The sequence below is a fragment of the Coregonus lavaretus genome, assembly GCF_964263955.1.
Source record: "Coregonus lavaretus genome assembly, chromosome: 1".
In the NCBI taxonomy this organism is placed as follows: Eukaryota; Metazoa; Chordata; class Actinopteri; order Salmoniformes; family Salmonidae; genus Coregonus; species Coregonus lavaretus.
In genome coordinates, this window is record NC_139988.1 from 17,406,546 (window position 1) to 17,425,349 (window position 18,804).

Genomic DNA, 18,804 nt, shown 5'->3' on the forward strand with positions numbered 1-18,804 from the left:
AAAACTTCACACACTGGATTAGCCGGCTGAGGATGTGGCGGTTCTTGCTAATGTTGTAGTAAATATATTTGTTATAGTGAATATGGAATATGATATGTTAAGTAAAATGTTGTGCTAAGATCTATTTAGGTCAGGAGCTGGTTATAAGTTCTGTTCCTATCCAATAACAATGGACAAAAGGGTCCTATCTTGTCAGCCTTGTCAGTTTCAGTTCTCCAGTAAACTTGTGATTATCAACACTAACCTCATCGTTGTGGCGGCGGACAGCTAGCCTGTATCCCTCATCCAGTTGAGTGGGAATGTTCACTCTCCCCAAAGCAGACTATCTCAAACAGCTATCCATGTGGGTCTTTGACAGCTCATGTTTCTTAATCTTTCCTGAAAGATGGTGCATGTCCGTTACACACCAGTCGCTGTCCAAGCGGTGCTGTCTGCCGTGCCGCCTTCAGGGTGAAAGAGTAAGCAGGGGGTAGCAGAAGACTGCATTAGCTACATCGCAGCCTGCTAGCCAGGTTTTTCGTTCGTACCAATTTTTGGAAAATCCTCGGGTGTAGGACTTCCCCCCTTTAGTAGAAACCTGTTGAATTATTAAATTTGGTCTGGGAGGTCCTAATTGTTTCGTTGCCAATTTATCTTCATTTGTTCGCCGACAAAAAGGAACTTCTTTCAAAGACACAATCGCGTTGCACTGAAGGCTAGCCATTTTGACAGTAATAGTGAATTGATTGATGAGGCTACCCGCTCTTTTCTTAGTTACGTTCATGGTTACGTTACGTATGACGAAAGCGCGTAAGTGCAAGCCCTCAGAAACCCATAGAGATTGTATTGAAAGCTCTGATATTTGAAAAAAATAGATTTTACATGGGAGTCTATGACAGACTTCTGGGCGATTTTCAACCTGACTGAAATCGCCCCAAAAGGGGGGGTGGCCATTTGAAGCACGACTTTAGCCTGATTGGACATTTAGTGGCACTGTGGCAGATCAGACGTCTAGATTACAACACTGATAACTACTGTTGCCGTGATATAATTGATTAGGAAAAAAATCCCTTCCTTTTCCCGTTTGGCAGTGCGTCGCCCATATCGCCCTATTGAACACACCGCCCCTGCTCAGGAATGCATGCAGTTTATTAAGCTACAGATGAAATGTTATGATAAACTTCAGAGGGTGGTGAATGTGCATGGTGATGAGCTTGATGCTGCTTCCCAATAAATATCGAGGGTCTTATTATGGTGACATGATGAACGATGCTTGGCTGCCATTTGTCAAATACAAATATTCTCCCTCTTATCCAAAGTTGTTTTAGAGAATTCCGCAGTGTGTCCAACCGGCCTCACAACCACAGACCATGTTTAACCATGCTAGCCCAGGACCTCCACATCCGGCTTCTTCACCTGCGGGATCGTTTGAGACCAGCCACCTGGACAGCTGATGAAACTGAGGAGTATTTCTGTATGTAATAAAGCATTTTTTGTGGGGAAAAACAATTTCTGATTGGCTGGACCTGGCTCCCCAAATGGGTGGGCCTATAACCTCCCAGACCCACCCATGGCTGTGCCCCTGCCCAGTCATGTGAAATCCATAGATTAGGGCCTAATGAATTTATTTCAATTGACTGATTTATATTTAATGAACTATAACTACACTTAACCCTAATTGCTCCTGTAAGTCGCTCTGGATAAGAGCGTCTGCTAAATGACTAAAATGTAATGTAATGTAATAACTCAGTAAAATCTTTGAAATTGTTTCATGTTGCATTTATATTTTTGTTCAGTATAGTTCTTTTTATTCGGTACATGGGACTTTAACCGCAAAATGTATTTTTATGTGCACTATGTCATCACGCACAGCCTTTTATTTGCAACAAGTAAATTTGATGGAAAATGTGCATATTGTTTTTATGCAGATTTTAGAATATTGATGAAAATCTGTTGCCAATTGGATGGAAACCTAGCTAGTGACTTTGAAAGAGGGGTCTTAAAGGTGCATAGGGGATTTAAAGGGTGTGTGTGTCTCAGTAACCAGATCTCAACCCAATTAAACACTTATGGGAGATTCTGGAGCGGAGCCTGAGACGGCGTTTACCACCACCATCAACAAAATACCAAATGATAGAATTTGTCATGGAGTCACATGCCTCCAAAATAGTTCCAGACACTTGTAGAATCTATTCCAAGGCGCATTGAAGCTGTTCTGGCGGCTCGTGGTGGCCCAACGCCCTATTAAGACACTTTGTTGGTGTTTCCTTTATTTTGTGAGTTCAAGAACTGCAGACACAAGTCAAACTTGAAGCAATTACATTTTACATTTACATTTTAGTCATTTAGCAGACGCTCTTATCCAGAGCGACTTACAGTTAGTGAGCGCATACATTTTTTCATACTGGCCCCCCGTGGGAATTGAACCCACAACCCTGGCGTTGCAAACACCATGCTCTACCAACTGAGCTACACAATCTCAGACAATTACATTGTTCCTCTTCATTTTTTATTTCAAAGTTTAAAATATGTAAAGAAACAAAAAGTAATATTCTTCTTCTAGCAACGCAAATGAGAAACATTGCATATTTTCCCCATTTGAAGTACAGTGATATATCTCAGATTAGAAATCTTGAAATGTAAGCCTAAAGCAAAGACAGACCAATAATCCTGCTTCCTAGTGCCTCTGACCAGAATATCGAAAGCGTAGATGTCAACATATTTTGACATCTAAGCCTCATTTCGTGAGCTGTGCAGTCAGGGCGTCTATTAGCTCCTGTTTCTTGGTCCCTGTGACCTTCACCCCAAACTGCTTGCAGGCGTCCTTCAGCACGGGCACCGTCAGCTTACCCAGGGTGCCTTTCTGTACGTGACCCCTCAGCTCGTCCTCAGACATCTCCACCTTGGGCTTCTTCTCTGCGCCGCCTGCCGCCTCAGCTGAACACACACAGGGCCAGGATGTTACAACAACCAGTATTTCAACAGTGACACTGCCAGCTACTACACTGATATTTCTTACTCCATGTGCCAGACCCAAATCTCCCCTACGGGACACATAGCAAGTAAACCATTCACCACAATATAGATCACACAGAACTCACCTGGTTTGCGTTTGGGTGCAGTCTTGCCCTCTGGGTTGTAGTCAGCAGGGTACACCAGATCTCTGAACTCCTGAGCCAGGGAACCAAGACGCTGGTCCATCATATTCACATTGGGCACTGAGGGAGGAGCGAGAGAGAGAGATAGATAAGGAGAGATTGAACAGAAAGAATGGACAAGAAAAAGCGAGCTTGAGCACTGCTAAAAAAGAAGCATGTGGGCCAATCAAAAGCATATGGTGTGTGTATCAGTCTTACTGGTGTGGTCCTCTATGTGCTCTGGGGCCATGAGATCTAAAGCCAAGGCTTCCAGGTTCCTGTAGTGTTGCTGGAGGACTGGGTTCTCAAACGCATCACTCCTGGAACACAGGAAGAGCAACACATAGACAACACTGGAGTGGGAATCTCAAGACTCTTTCAGGTCATATTCTAGGATGTTTACAATAGTGTTCCCTTCGTTTTCTACTACGCTTTTACTGTTATGTTTTATGCTTTAACTCTTTTAAAAATGTGAATCCTGGTATGAAATAATAATAATAATGTTTAGTATTAACTGTAATAAAAAGGCCGTACCTGTATTTGAAGCGTAGCTTGTGTACTATCTCCTTCATCTTGTCCACCTGGGCGTTGGAGGCCGTGGGGAGCTGAGGAGTGTCCAGGGTACGGATGTCATCCGCGTAGGGCAGGAAGATGCCATGGAAGCCTGAGACGAACACAAACACACATCACTACAATTAGTCTGAACGTTTAAAAGTATATTAATTGTGTGGTATTTGTGCAAGACCAGCGGCTACAGTGGGACCCAATGACTGTACCTGGAGCTGCAATCTGAGCCTGGCCCTCATCCACCTCCTCTCTTTGGGGCACCAGCGCTAAGAAGCGCGGGGGAGAGTTACGAATCCGTGTGTATTTACACAGAGCGAACACGTTCCTCTCACTACATCTGCGCAGCAACGCTGTGAAAACACAGGCACTCCCTGGGATGGAAAAACAGAAGAGATTGAGAAAGGGGTTAAAGTTGGAACTCAAAATGTAATGGAATTGGAGTAGGAACATGGGCTGACGTTTCTCAGATTACATTTTGACTTGTAGTTATGTATTCAACTGTCACCGTCTCTCTTCCCATCATAGTGACAGGTTCATAGTGTTGAGGGACGCACGCACACACACCTGTGACCATTTCCTCCTCTGGGTAGATGAAGACAGCAGATCTGAGGTGGTGGTGCAGTTTGAGACGCTCCATGGGCTTGAACCCAATCAGCTCCAGACCCGGGTCAGAAAACTTCTTTATCACATCCACCTCGTCTTTCTCCATCACTATTTGCCTGCCTGCATACACCTACACAGACAAACACACAACCACAAATCACATCTAGACTGAAATGAACCAAACAGAATGAAAAATATGAATTCTGGCCTTAATGGCCATGTACTCTTATAATCTCCACCCCTCAGAGCCTGGTTCCTATCTAGGTTTCTTCCTAGGTTCCTGCCTTTCTATGGAGTTTTTCCGAGCCACCATGCTTTTACATCTGCATTGCTTGCTGTTTGGGGTTTTAGGCTGGGTTTCTGTATAGCACTTTGTGACATCTGCTGATGTAAAAAGGGCTTTATAAATACATTTGATTTAATTCATACTTTCTTTGATACACTTCAAATATATATTTATTTGGTTTGATTTGAGATTCCCACTTAGTTACCTGAGCCTTCTTGGTGTCGCTGGGGAGCAGCAGGCTGCCCGTCTGTGTGTGGTAGAGTCGTGTCTTAGTGCGGACGGGCTCGTTGTTGTCTCTGTAGAGCTTGATGGCGTTAGGCTTCTTGGCCTGTAGGGCCGTGATGTACACACCCACCGCCATGTTCATCCCTTCCCCCAGACACAGATTCAACCTGAGACACAGAGGACAAGAGAGGAGCCATCAGCAACCAGGGCCCTGTTCAGTGTTATTAAATGTTTGAAACATCTAAACATGTCCTATAAGAACACAGCGCCACGCCTATACAATGGAGAGGGAAACAGTGCTGGGCTGTGCTCTGTACCTTGCGACCGATCTCTTCTTCATCTCCTTGGCTCTGACCCTCTTCTGGAGGTCCTCCAATTTCCCACAAGGCTCCATCTGCAGGCCCAGCTCAGCCTCGTCCTCGGGGGGGCTCACCACGTCGCAGAAGAAGAGCGAGACGTCGAACCCACCTGGCTTCATCAGATGCATCAGGTCTATCACCACACCTGTGAGTGAGTGAGTGACAGAGAGAGAGAGAAAGAGAGATTACTGATCCTACATTGTTTGTGATAAACTAAACATTTGCAAGACCAAGATGTATTTCAGGCCACTTTTCAAACCCCTCCACCTACAACACAGTTACATCAAGGAGGCCAACTGGCATAAAGATACAACTATATGTGTTCTCTCTCTTTGACAACTGCCTTCCCCCTTTCTCCAGACCCACCAGTCTCTTTGAGGTCGCTAGCCTTGGTGCGGGCCTGGCGGTTGTGCTCGCTGTCGCCCCCGTGTGGCATGTCTCGGCAGGTGAAGATCATGAGGCGTTTGTGGGAGAGCCGAAGCTTGATGTCACTGTAGAGGTTGGAGCAGCACCACAGGGCCTCGCCTAGGTTGGTATACCCACTGCCCATGGTCTCCGCTGCCACATGGGCACCCTTCTCCCCACGCAGCCCGTCCACGTCCTGCACTCGACGGGCACCTAGAGGAGAGAGGGAGGGAGAGAGATGGATGGGGGTAAAAGAAAAGGATGGACAGAGAGATAGGTGAGGAGACTCCAAGACTCTTTCAGAACACACACTGAAACTGCAGGCCAGGGGGACATACCAGGTGAGTCCAGGTCATGGTAGATATAGACATGCTTGAAACTGTTCCTGGGGTTCTTGCTCTGTTCCGTCCCATAGAACACTAGAGCCACCAGGTCCTTGTCACTGCTGATGATCTTACTGGTGTAGACGCTGCGGACACACTGGGGAGGGAGAGTAGCACAATATAATATATTACAACACTGTCAGAGGGCTGAGTAGGACCACAGAGAGATAAAGAGAGGAGGGTGAGTGGGAAAGGGCCATCAGTCATGTCACTTTTCATGATGCTGAGAGTTCAGTAATATTGATCATGTCTGAGATAAGGAGAGAAAGAGAGGGGGTGAAGAAAGGACAGAAAACGGTAGGGGAAAGCAGAGAGGGCGTTAGAGACAGCGAGAGAGAAAGAGAGATCTACCTGCATGGTCATGTCAAATGGCGAGGGCTCTCCATCCTCCCCCTTGATGAACATCTCCTTGGAAGCATCCACCAGAAACACCAGGCTGTCACGCCCTGTGCTCTTATAGTCCACTGGGGAGAGGGATTGCGTTGACATTACATATGCTAAACTCCATACTATTCAGTATTGATCCATTCAATCACCATCAATGTTGTTCTTACCTCCAGACTCATCCCCTTCCTCTCCATCCACATCTTCATCCTCATGGTGGTAGTCGTTCCACTGTGCCATTGTGGCATGCACTTGTCCTGCCCTGAAAATAACAAGGACACAAACGCATACACACACTGTGTGAGAAGTGTGAGAGAACTGTGGTTGTTATACAACTCTGATCAGGTAATACCAGATGATGTCGGGCCAATCAATCATAAATTTAGAGTGGCACTCCAGTCACCTTTTGGTAAGTGGCTAGTTAGTTCTTGAGAACCCAAGGGGGGTATACCCATTTTACAGTTGCCCCCCCTTTTGGGTTCTCATCTGATGGTACGGACCATAGCTGGCTCCATGTGAACTACAATCCCGACGCTCTAAACGCAAATACGCTACGGTTTTGTAAACCTTTGATACTTAACTTTTATATAAGCGAGAACGAATCTTTCAAATACAAATACACACTTTTACTGTGCGCAGTTGAGCAAAGTTGCACCCGGCTGTTTTCACACAACGCGTCAGCTACGATATACTCTCTCACATTCACTCGTGCTGTATCTCCATTGCACCAATACATTCTACATTTCCGGTGTTTCTCAAAAGGACAGCCGGGTGCAACTTTCCAAAACTGCATACAGTAAGTATTTTGTATTTAAAAAAATATTTTTCACTTATATTCAAGTTAAGTTCCAAATGTTTCCAAAACTGTATCCAACACCTGCATTTGCGTTTAGGCAGAACATTTGGGGGAGCGTCGGTGAATAGGCGGCAGACAGCTTTCTGAATAGAGTATAATCACAGAGTTTCTAAACGGTATATTGTTAGCTTAGCAACCATTTATCAGCATAAATAACAATGCACTCTCATTTAAAGTATACAGCAGAATGAAAGCATACCTTATGGCCGAGTGTATGATGTTACAAAAGTGGTTTCGGTTGAAATAGCCAGCTACAAGCCTTGTTCTGTCTTGATGCAGGTGTTGATATCAGACCATAGTCGCGTCACATAGTTTGATCGCGTCCTCTGTTGCGACGTGAATGCGCATTACTTTTTCTATGGTGAAAATGTTGGTGGGTTCATGTTAAGCCGAAAGTGCATAGCGCCATCTACTGTGCGATTGAGGTAGAGACGATTTATGAAACAAATATTGTCTAATATTGTCTAAATATTGTCTAAATATTTGTGATATCAATCGTAAAACTCACTTGCATAAACACAAGATTTCTTAATTTTATTACGGATTCTTGCGTCCATTTCATAATATTTTATCAGACGCTTTGACGATATAGGTCGTCACGGTCAACTGTGTGAAGCTAGCCACAATAAGGATTGTGGAATTTGCGGTTCGCCTTCAAAATAAGATTCCCCCATTGAAACATGCAAATGAATACAAATAATGGAATGATAGCATATTTGGACTAGATACTGAACACGGTTGGACTGTTTTTATATACATTCAACAAAAGACAATAAGAAGTTAATTTGACCCCCCAAAAAGTAAAGACTCAGTTGAAATCGCACTGTGGATGTATTAGACTTCAGTATTGCATTGGGGGCGTACTTATAATAAGTACAATCAATCAAATAAAATCAAATTTTATTTGTCACATGCGTCATCTATTTTACAATGCAAATAGTCTGGGTAGCCATTTGATTAGATGTTCAGGAGTCTTATGGCTTGGTGGTAGAAGCTGTTTAGAAACCTCTTGGACCTAGACTTGCCGTGCGGTAGCAGAGAGAACAGTCTATGACTAGGGTGGCTGGAGTCTTTGACAATTTTTAGGTCCTTCCTCTGACACCACCTGGTATAGAAGTCCTGGATGGCAGGAAGCTTGGCCCCAGTGATGTACTGGACCGTACGCACTACCTTCTGTAGTGCCTTGCGGTCGGAGACTGAGCAGTTGCCATACCAGGCGGTGATGCAACCAGTCAGGATGCTCTCTATGGTGCAGCTGTAGAACCTTTTGAGAATCTGAGGACCCATGCCAAATCTTTTCAGTCTCCTTAGGAGGAATAGGTTATGTCGTGCCCTCTTCACGACGGTCTTGGTGTGCTTGGACCATGTTAGTTTGTTGGTGATGTGGACACCAAGGAACTTGAAGCTCTCAACCTGTTCCACTACAGCCCCGTCGATGAGAATGGGGTCGTGCTCAGTCCTCTTCTTTTTCCTATAGTCCACAATCATCTCCTTTGTCTTGATCACGTTGAGGGAGAGGTTGTTGTCCTGGCACCACACGGCCAGCAATACACACAATATGCTGGAAAGTGAGGTGATTTCCCACATTTAAAGTCCCACAATAAGAGCAACGATGCTAATATTTGTGTAAACTCTTCACAATTGTGTTTTGTGGGTGCACTGAGTAGGCTGATAGCCCATTTCATGGACCCAAGATCCATAGGTCAGGCTGTACATTGCAATATGAATGTCAATACGCACAATAGACTGACTGGGGAGGTGATTTCCCACAGTCAAAGTCCTGCAATAAGAGCTACGACACTAATATTTGTGTAAACTCTTCGCATTTGTGTTCTGTGGGTGTCACTGAGTAGGCTGATACCACATTTCATGAACCCAAGATCCATAGAAAAGGCTGTTCAGTGCATATAAGTATACCTCCAATGCACCCACAGTGCGATTTCAACAGACTTAAATTAACTACTTATTGTATTTTTTTGAATTTATATAACAACATTCCAAACTTGTTTAGCATTATCTAGTCGAAATATGGCATTATTCCACTATTTGTGTCCGTTTGCATGAGTTTCAATCGTGACTTTTATTTTGAACACGAACCGCAAATTCCACTATTGTGCCTAATTCTTATTGTGGCTAGCTTCACACATGTGTCCCAGTCCCACTCTATCCATTCATTGGCTGTTTTCTAAGCCGTTTAATGTATGTGCATTTTTGACAGATGTATTTTGTTTTGAGTCACAGTGACACAGCAACAACTGACTAGCATGTTAGCTAAGAACTTCCTACGGTCGTGACTTGGGAATTTGCCTCAATTATTAGATATTCGTTCTAATTAAGCTTACCTACTATATGCCTTTTTATTTTGCCCAATTTATGGCATTTCGGACTATTTGCCGAACATAACGAGATAGCTAGCTAGATAACACTAGCTAGTCGGATAGTTAGCTAGATAACACTAGCTAGCTAGTTCGTACACATTGAAGACAACAGAGCACTCAAAAACCTAATTTTACACCATCAAGCTGAATTATGGACCCAAATAACACCTCGTACCCTGTGAAACTGTACGTTTACGACATATCTAAAGGAATGGCTCGCCAGCTGAGCCCCCTCATGCTAGGTAAGTTGCTAACGCGTTAGCTAGCTAACTAGCTAAGCCTGCAATATGTTGTTTTACCCGCGGATAGTGACGCGAGAGCTCGGAAAGATGAGCAGAGGCCGATTATGCATTTTAGGCCTATGCGCTGAACTTAGAATCACCCTTTTCTATATCTTATGTACGCCTAGCCAGCTACAAAATGTACATTTAATGTGTATATATAAACTATTCTGTTCTATTCACAGGTAAACAGCTTGATGGAATATGGTGAGTAAATTATGTATTCTTTGAATGATTTAAATCATTATTTTAGTGAGGACAAAGGTCAAGTTATGTATGTGAAATAAACTGTAGCCCTTTTCCTCTCACTTAGGCACACTGCTATTGTTGTCCATGGAGAGGAGTTTTTCTATGGGGGAGAGGGCATCACAAACTGCCCACCTGTAAGACAACGTTTTATTATATTCCTTCCTACCATAAACTAGACCTGTAAATCTATGTTTGTTTTTGGTCTACAGAAGTCTGTTAGAGTTACCCCAAGCATAGGTCTTGTGAGTTGTGATGCACAACGAATCCTGGGGCTGCATATGGGCCATTGGAGGACAATTGAGCAAGCAGGTGGCAGGTAGCCTAGTGGTTAAGAGCATTGGGCCAATAACCGATAGGTTGCTGTTTCGAATCTCAGAGCCAGCAAGGTGGAAGAATGTGCCGTTCTGCAAGGCAGTTAAGCAGTTAAACCCAGAACAACACCTGCTCCCCAAGGCAGTTAAACCCCAAACAACACCTGCTCCCCAAGGCAGTTAAACCCCAAACAACACCTGTTCCCCAAGGCAGTTAAACCCCGAACAACACCTGCTCCCCAAGGCAGTTAAACCCCGAACAACACCTGCTCCCCAAGGCAGTTAAACCCCGAACAACACCTGCTCCCCAAGGCAGTTAAACCCCGAACAACACCTACTCCCCAAGGCAGTTAAACCCCGAACAACACCTGCTCCCCAAGGAAGTTAAACCCCGAACAACACCTGCTCCCCAAGGAAGTTAAACCCCGAACAACACCTGCTCCCCAGGGTTGAATGCATTCAGTTGGACAACTGACTGAGCATCCCCTTTCTCTTACAAGCTGTTTGTATTTGTTGTGTGTTTTAGGGCGGGACGTCCCTAGGACAACCAAACTCCATAATAGACCTGGGCACGACAGAGGTGACTGAGGAGATCTTTATGGAGTACCTGTCTTCACTGGGAGAGTCCACGTACAGGTGAGGCTGTGGTACATGATGGATCTCAACCTGGTATATCTCAACTCCACAGAAATTAGTGTGATGATGTGCAGTTTCGCTCTCGCTCTCTCGCTCCCCTCTATCTTTACTCTGTTCCTATCTTTGCCTCATACCTTCATACAACCCCTCCTCTCTTTCGCTCTCTCTGACCCCCCGCCGCTTATCTGCAGGGGGAACCAATACCATCTGTTTGAGTGGAACTGTAACACGTTCAGTAACGAAGTGGCCCAGTTCCTCACCGGCAGCAAGATCCCCGGCCACATCACAGACCTACCGGCTGAAGTGCTCTCCACGTGAGTTACCCCTCTCTCCCCTCCCCTGTCTCTATAAAAATAAAAATAAAAAACAAGAACCTGTTGTCAGAAGTGTGGAGTGTAGTACGGGGCATAGCACAGCAATAGTGCTGCAGTCTTCCAAGCACATATTGTCCATGAGTGACATGGGTAAGAATTCCACCCACAACACTCTCTCCTCTACCTGTAACCCTAAATAGACTTTCAATACTGTCTGAATAAAGATAAAAACACGGAAGGAGGACAAGTCTCCGTTCACATGTAGCGTGTAGACACTATAATGTTATAAATTATGATAATATTTATGATATAAATCAGGACAGCTTGTTCAAAGCACAAGTCGCTGTGTATGGCGTTCATCACGTTACTCCCCCATGATCTGATTCTAATTTGTGTGGTGTTCCACTCTGTCACCCACAGGCCTTTCGGCCAGGCGCTACGCCCTCTTCTGGACTCCATCAATATCGCACCTCAGGGGGGAAACTCCTTCAACGGACACTATGGCCAGAGATAGACCGATAACACAGGTGCACAGAGTAATATACTATACCATCAGTGTGTGTGAGGGGTGGGAGATCTGCAGCTCTGGACCTTTTTGAGTCCCTTAGGCTGCGTTTACACAGGCAGCCCAATTCTGATATTCTTTTCACTAATTGGTCTTTTGACCAATCAGATCAGCTCTGAAAAAGATCTGATGTGATTTGGTCAAAATACCAATTAGTGACAAAAAGATCAGAAATGGGCTGCCTGATCCAGGCAGCAACCTAACCCTACCTGACACCAGCCCAGCCTGGCACACCCCATCCCCAGCCTGGCACACCCCATCTCCAGCCTGGCACACCCCCTCCCCAGCCTGGCACACCCCATTCCCAGCCTGGCACACCCCCTCCCCAGCCTGGCACACCCCATTCCCAGCCTGGCACACCCCATCCCCAGCCTGGCACACCCCCTCCCCAGCCTGGCACACCCCCTCCCCAGCCTGGCACACCCCAGCCCCAGCCTGGCACACCCCAGCCCCAGCCTGGCACACCCCAGCCCCAGCCTGGCACACCCCATCCCCAGCCTGGCACACCCCAGCCCCAGCCTGGCACACCCCAGCCCCAGCCTGGCACACCCCAGCCCCAGCCTTAACTTGAGTCTACCTAAGTCTCCCCTTTTTCACTATAAACTTGGCCTGATCCGTGCCTGTATTTTAATATGTCCACGGTTATCAAGATGGCATTAGGCCGTAAGTCTATAATAAGATGAAGCTTTCTTCTACTCTCCATAGGATCCCATGATCGGCTGAATGTAAAACTAGGGAGCTGCAGGGTTTCTCTCTAGAGCTAGAACTGTAGCTCTTTCCTACACAGGGGTGGGTGGGGGTAGGGTATCCTTTTACATACCTTCTATTTTTTAGTAAATAAGTATTAAGCTATTTTACTGTTTCATTGTTTGTTTTGTGTTTTTTAATGACCATGACATGACTGCATTGCCACTAGAGAGGGAGAAGGGTTAGAGAAGAAGAAAAGGAGATAAAGTGGTGATAAAATCTTGACAAATATACTTGCACTTGTCTTTGTATTGGGAACTTGCGTATTCACGTATCTTTGTACCAACTTCCAACTGTCTTGTGTCAAGGTTTATCCATCCCTTGAACACATCGTCGCACACTCAGGGTCATCACGCGACAATGACCTCAAAGTACTGAATGTGTGATTTTACAATAATACACTGAACAACTGCATCTAAGATTTTTATAACTAAACCAAGATGGACCACAGCCTGCCGTTTCAAATGGAAACAAATGAGTCATAGTGGGCAGAACAAACAAGGAGGTGGGGAGAGCCAAGTATGAGCTAGCGAGATCCTATTGGCGCGTTCTAGCAAACATTTGCATATTTCTGTTAGGGAACGCCTACTCTGTGAAGTGTGCGTGTGCAATAACTCAATTCGCCTTTGCACTTCTTCTAAACAATGCCATTTTTTAAAAACTTTAGCCAAGGGTAAAGTCTAGAAAACAGTGTCCTCTCTTTTCATAACAGATTATAGTTTTGGGCACAGAAAACTGTATTGAGATAAAATGTTTAATCAATTAGTAAATTAGCAGAATCTTGGCCAAAACCCATCTCGTTCCATCTTCTCCCGCTGCCGGCCACTGGGCTTCCTCTCACTACCATATTTCGTAGTGAGTGGAACGCCAAGCGGATGCTTCACATTTATACAGCCGGTGAAATATCTGGCTCATTGTTCTATCTGTGTCTGGATCTTTCCAGAGTTTTTGTATTCTCACAGTGGTGGAGAAAATACCCAATTGTCATACTTTAGTAAAAGTAAAGATATGTTAATATAAATGACTCAAGTGAAAGTCACCCAGTAAAATACTACTTGAGTAAAAGTCTAAAAGTATTTGGTTTTAAATATACTTAAGTATCAAAAGTAAAAGTTTAAATAATTTAAAATTCCTTATATTAAGCAAACCAGACGGCACCATTTTCTTGTTTTTTACATTTACGGGTTAACCAGGGGCACACTCCAACATTCAGACATAATTTACAGCATTTGTGTTTAGTGAGTCCGCCAGTTCAGAGGCAGTAGATGACCAGGGATGTTCTCTTGATAAGTGTGTGAATTGGACCATTTTCCTGTCCTGGTAAGCATTCAAAATGTAACGAGTACTTTTAGGTGTCAGGGAAAATGTATGGAGTAAAAAGTACATTATTGTCTTTAGGAATGTAGTGAAGTAAAAGTAGTGAAAAAAAATAATAGTAAAGTACAGATAGAAAAAAATAAAAATACTTAAGTAGTACTGGAAAGTATTTTTACTGAAGTACTTTACACCACTGTATTCTCATACCTTTCAAATGAGCAGGAATACACAAAATACAGGAATTCTTTAAGATTGAAATGTTGTGCAGCTTAATGTTGGTCCAGCATAGGAATCAGAAAATCACTCTTCATATCAAGAGCCATGCCAACTGCCATTCACATTTTCCCTGATATTAAGTATCAGTGATTTGTTTTTTTGTGTGGTATTTTTATTTATTCAGATAATTATATAGACAAGGCTGTCTTTGCAAGTTAAATATTTTAATTCATTAAGTAATGTCATTATGATATTAAATATCATTATAACTGTTGTATTATCAAGATTAATATATTAATGAATTCACATTGGTATTAAGTCAAAGTTGTGATATCCCCCCAAAAATCCATCCTTACTCTCTGGACTATTGTGATGTAAAAGATCCCGTTTATATTTTACGAAACTCTTGCCTCTGCTTGATAAAGAACCTTTCTCTAAGTATGGTTGTCTGTGTGTCTTCTTGTGTTAACTCAACACTCTTTAAGAAAGATCCAGAAGGACGGAGTTGGACAGTGAAATGCACAACACACCACAGTGCAGTGTGCTACCAGCCTGTCTATGGCTATTCTAGAACTGGTAGTTTACTGAACTAATACTTCAAATATCCCTTCACCCATATAGCCAGTGATCAGTGGGGAGAGTGTACTACTACATACGTAATGTGATAGTGTAAGAGACTACTTCTTCAGCATACAAGTGCTTTTGATTATTGTAATTCCCAGAATGGGCACATGGTGGGGATGGTGGTTTTCTAGTTTCAGATCTTCTTATTGTCTTGACTCCAGTCTCCTGACAACATGTTGAGAACACAAAACCATTAACCTGTGTTTGAGCAGCTTGAACATCATTGCTTTGGATGGTAATGGTAACTGTATGTGCACCCCCTTAGGGTGCCATGATGTTTTTTCATTATACTCTCTTGCCCACTGTAGCCTCTCCCTGCATCTTTGTTTTCCTCAGCTGTGGCAACGGAGTATAGCTACAAAGATGAAACACACCACATAGTATTGATCATTTTATCTAAAAACAAAAACAAATCAAGTTATACAAATAACACTTAAGGTATCTTTTGAGAGAGACATTTAAAAGTCTTACAATAGTAACATCATATTTCACCTTAATCTGACGTCATTGGCATCAAAAACTAAAAAATAACATATACTGTACGTACATGTACAAATAAGTAGTTTGGTCTTTGATATAAATATTTTTTGCTCCAATATATCCTTGATTTTTATTCAGCACATAATATCATACATGTATCACACTTCTATTAGATAATTATATATTTGGTCATAGTATCTTAAACATTTAATACTGCACGGTGTAATTTTGACTGAAGTAGGTATATTCATATTATGCATTGGTCTAGTTGTATTTGTCTCAAAAGAGGCTGTAGATTCAGTCTTCAGCTGGTGACAGCTTTGTTACTGTGCTGCAGTGAGGCAGCCCGAGGTGTGGATCTACAACTGAGCAGAAGATACCCTTAGTATGACAACATCAAAACATCAGGGATTCCCAAAGGGCAACTGTAAGAATCTGTATGTCAGATCAAAGTTTATTGGTTGTGTACACAGATTTGCAGATGTTATCGCAGGTGCAGCGAAATGCTTGTTTCTAGCTTCAACCGTGCAGTAATACCTAGCAATACAAAAACATTTAAGACACACCTAATCCAGAAAAATTAAGAAATCAGAACGAGCAATGTCAGAGACCGGAACATAAATATATATATATATATAATGTATGTGGGAGTATTACCTCTCCTTTTACCAAACACACATTGTCAACAAGACACATCTTATTTTAGAATAGAATGGATACTAATTTGGCTCTGAACTCCAGCTGATTAGGTCACACCATGGTGGACTCTGGTCTGACAGATCAATTGCAATTCAATGAACTCTATCAATTTAAATATACTTTTTCTCAGATCATAAAGCCCTTATCCAAACAAAATATTAAAACTCCACATCTCATAATAAACTACATTATATACAGTGAAAACACGATTTTCTGTTTTGGTATGAATGGTAAATGATGTATTGCCCATCAAATTAAATGGCGCTTACAAGAATACATAATTATACAGTGCATTCGGAAAGTATTCAGACCCCTTCACATTTTCATAATTGTGTTATGTTACAGCCTTATTCTAAAATGGATTAAATAGTTTTTTCCCCTCATCAATCTACACACAATACCCCATAACGACAAAGCAAAAACAGGTTTTTAGAAAATTTTGCAAATGTATAAAACATAAAATACGGAAATATCACATTTACATAAGTATTCAGACCCTTTACTCAGTACTTTGTTGAAGCACCTTTGGCAACGATTGCAGCCTTGAGTCTTCTTGGGTATGACGCTACAAGCTTGACACACCTGTATTTGGGAGTTTCTCCCATTCTTCTCTGCAGATCCTCTCAAGCTCTGTCTGGTTGGATGGGGAGCGTCGCTGCACAGCTATTTTCAGGTCTCTCCAGAGATGTTCGATCAGGTTCAAGTCCGGGCTCTGGCTGGGCCACTCAAGGACATTCAGAGAATTGTCCAGAAGCCACTCCTGCGTTGTCTTGGCTGTATGCTTAGGGTCGTCGTCCTGTTGGAAGATGAACCTTCGCCCCAGTCTGAGGTCCTGAGTGCTCTGGAGCAGGTTTTCATCAAGGATCTCTCTGTACTTTGCTCCGTTCATCTTTCCCCCGATCCTGACTAGTCTGCCAGTCCCTGCCGCTGAAAAACATCACCACAGCATGATGCTGCCACCACCATGCTTCACCGTAGGGATGGTGCCAGGTTTCCTCCACATGTCACACTTGGCATTGAGGCCAAAGAGTTCAATCTTGGTTTCATCAGACCACAGAATCTTGTTTCTCATGGTTTGAGAGTCCTTTGGCAAACTCCAAGCGGGCTGTCATATACCTTTTACTGAAGAGTGGCTTCCGTCTGGCCTCTCTACCATAAAGGCCTGATTGGTGGAGTGCTGCAGAGATGGTTGTCCTTCTGGAATGTTCTATCTGCACAGAGGAGCTCTGTCAGAGTGACCATCGGGTTCTTGGTCACCTCCCTGACCAAGGCCCCACTCCCCCGATTGCTCAGTTTGGCCAGGGGGCCAGCTCTAGGAAGAGTCTTGGTGGTTCCAAACTAATTCAATTTAAGAATGATGAAGGCCACTGTGATCTTGGGGACCTTCAATGCTGCAGAACGTTTTTGGTACCCTTCCCCAGATCTGTGCCTCGACACAATCCTGTCTCTGAGCTCTACGGACAATTCCTTCGACCTCATGGCTTGGTTTTTTCTCTGACATGTACTGTCAACTGTGGGACCTTATATAGACAGGTGTGTGCCTTTCCAAATCATGTCCAATCAATTGAATTTACTACAGGTGGACTCCAATCAAGTTGTAGATACATCTCAAGGATGATCAATGGAAACAGGATGCACCTGAGCTCAATTTCGAGTCTCATAGCGAACGGTCTGAATACTTATGTAAATAAGGTATTTCTGTTTTTAATGTTTTATACATTTCCAAAAATGTCTAAACCTGTTTTTGCTTTGTCATTATGGGGTATTGTGTTTAGATTGATGAGGAAAATTTTTTATTTAATCAATTTCAGAATAAGGCTGTAACGTAACAAAATGTGGAATAAGTCAAGGGGTCTGAATGCTTTCCGAATGCGCTGTATGTCATACGTTTATACCAACAGAACATAAAGCACAAGTATTACCTGTAAGTACAAGGGGATATCATTGTTGGGTTGGAAAAAATGCATGGTGTCATACTGGAAAAGATTGGAACACTTCCTTCAGTGCTAAAAACAATGACTTAAATACTGAAATATTAAGAACTATTTATATTGCTTCAACCTTTTTCCTCCCTCTTTATTACCCTCTCTACTAAGTGCTGCTTGCACTGTTTTTGCCCTGGAGGGCTCTGTGTCTCGCTCATGTTGTGTTATGTTACATATGTCATTGTTGTGGTGGTATGTCTTACAATTAGTTTTGAGGCTGTAATGTTACAGGATTGGTGTTGCATCGGATCTGATTGGTTCTCACTTGAGGAAGGGAAGCAGTCAATGCAAAACCTAGCTGAAAATGGGTCTGTTTTCTGTTCTTGTAGTCAAAACATTTGTTTTAGTAGCTGCCACTGGCGTGGGAGTCATTTACACACTGTGTCTGGTAGTGCCAGTCATGTTCATGGGGAAGCTGTGAGAGTACACATGCCCTTGTCCTCAGCCCACTGCTCTGACACACACACACACACACACACACAAGCCTGCATCCTGGGGTTGTGGGGAGATGGGGTGCTTGGACTGGGGAACTGCTTGGAGGAGCCATTGTCAGAGCAGGGGGCCAAAAGACTATCAGTTACACTGTCTGGAGAGAACAGAGGGAACATGAGCGAGTGATGGACGGAGGGAGGGAATGAGAGAGGGAGGGAATGAGGGAGGGAATGAGAGAAGGAGGGAGGGAATGAGGGAGGGAATGAGAGAAGGAGGGAGGGAATGAGGGAGGGAATGAGAGAAGGAGAGAGGAAATGAGGGAGGGAATAATAATTATAATAATTATAATATAATTATAATTAGTCATTTAGCAGACGCTCTTATCC

General features: G+C 43.5%; 2 protein-coding genes across 2 annotated transcripts; one reads left to right on the forward strand and one right to left on the reverse strand.

The window, feature by feature from the left end:
- Positions 1-2,238: 2,238 nt before the first annotated feature.
- LOC311104640 (X-ray repair cross-complementing protein 5-like) lies at positions 2,239-7,517 on the reverse strand. Its single transcript, XM_084146489.1, has 13 exons — positions 7,384-7,517; positions 6,499-6,590; positions 6,296-6,408; positions 5,900-6,041; positions 5,523-5,774; positions 5,115-5,301; positions 4,778-4,964; positions 4,248-4,416; positions 3,893-4,054; positions 3,651-3,780; positions 3,336-3,436; positions 3,081-3,197; positions 2,239-2,916 (listed from the first exon to the last, which is right to left on the reverse strand). The coding sequence occupies exons 2-13, from the start codon at positions 6,566-6,568 to the stop codon at positions 2,717-2,719; spliced, it is 1,830 nt and encodes a 609-aa protein (XP_084002615.1). The 5' UTR covers positions 6,569-6,590; positions 7,384-7,517; the 3' UTR covers positions 2,239-2,716.
- Positions 7,518-9,380: 1,863 nt separating this feature from the next.
- Positions 9,381-14,637, forward strand: LOC311132493 (desumoylating isopeptidase 1-like). Its single transcript, XM_084165775.1, has 6 exons — positions 9,381-9,804; positions 10,029-10,050; positions 10,157-10,226; positions 10,930-11,039; positions 11,231-11,353; positions 11,774-14,637. Exons 1-6 carry the CDS (start codon positions 9,714-9,716, stop codon positions 11,865-11,867), a joined length of 510 nt encoding a protein of 169 aa, XP_084021901.1. The 5' UTR covers positions 9,381-9,713; the 3' UTR covers positions 11,868-14,637.
- Positions 14,638-18,804: the final 4,167 nt, after the last annotated feature.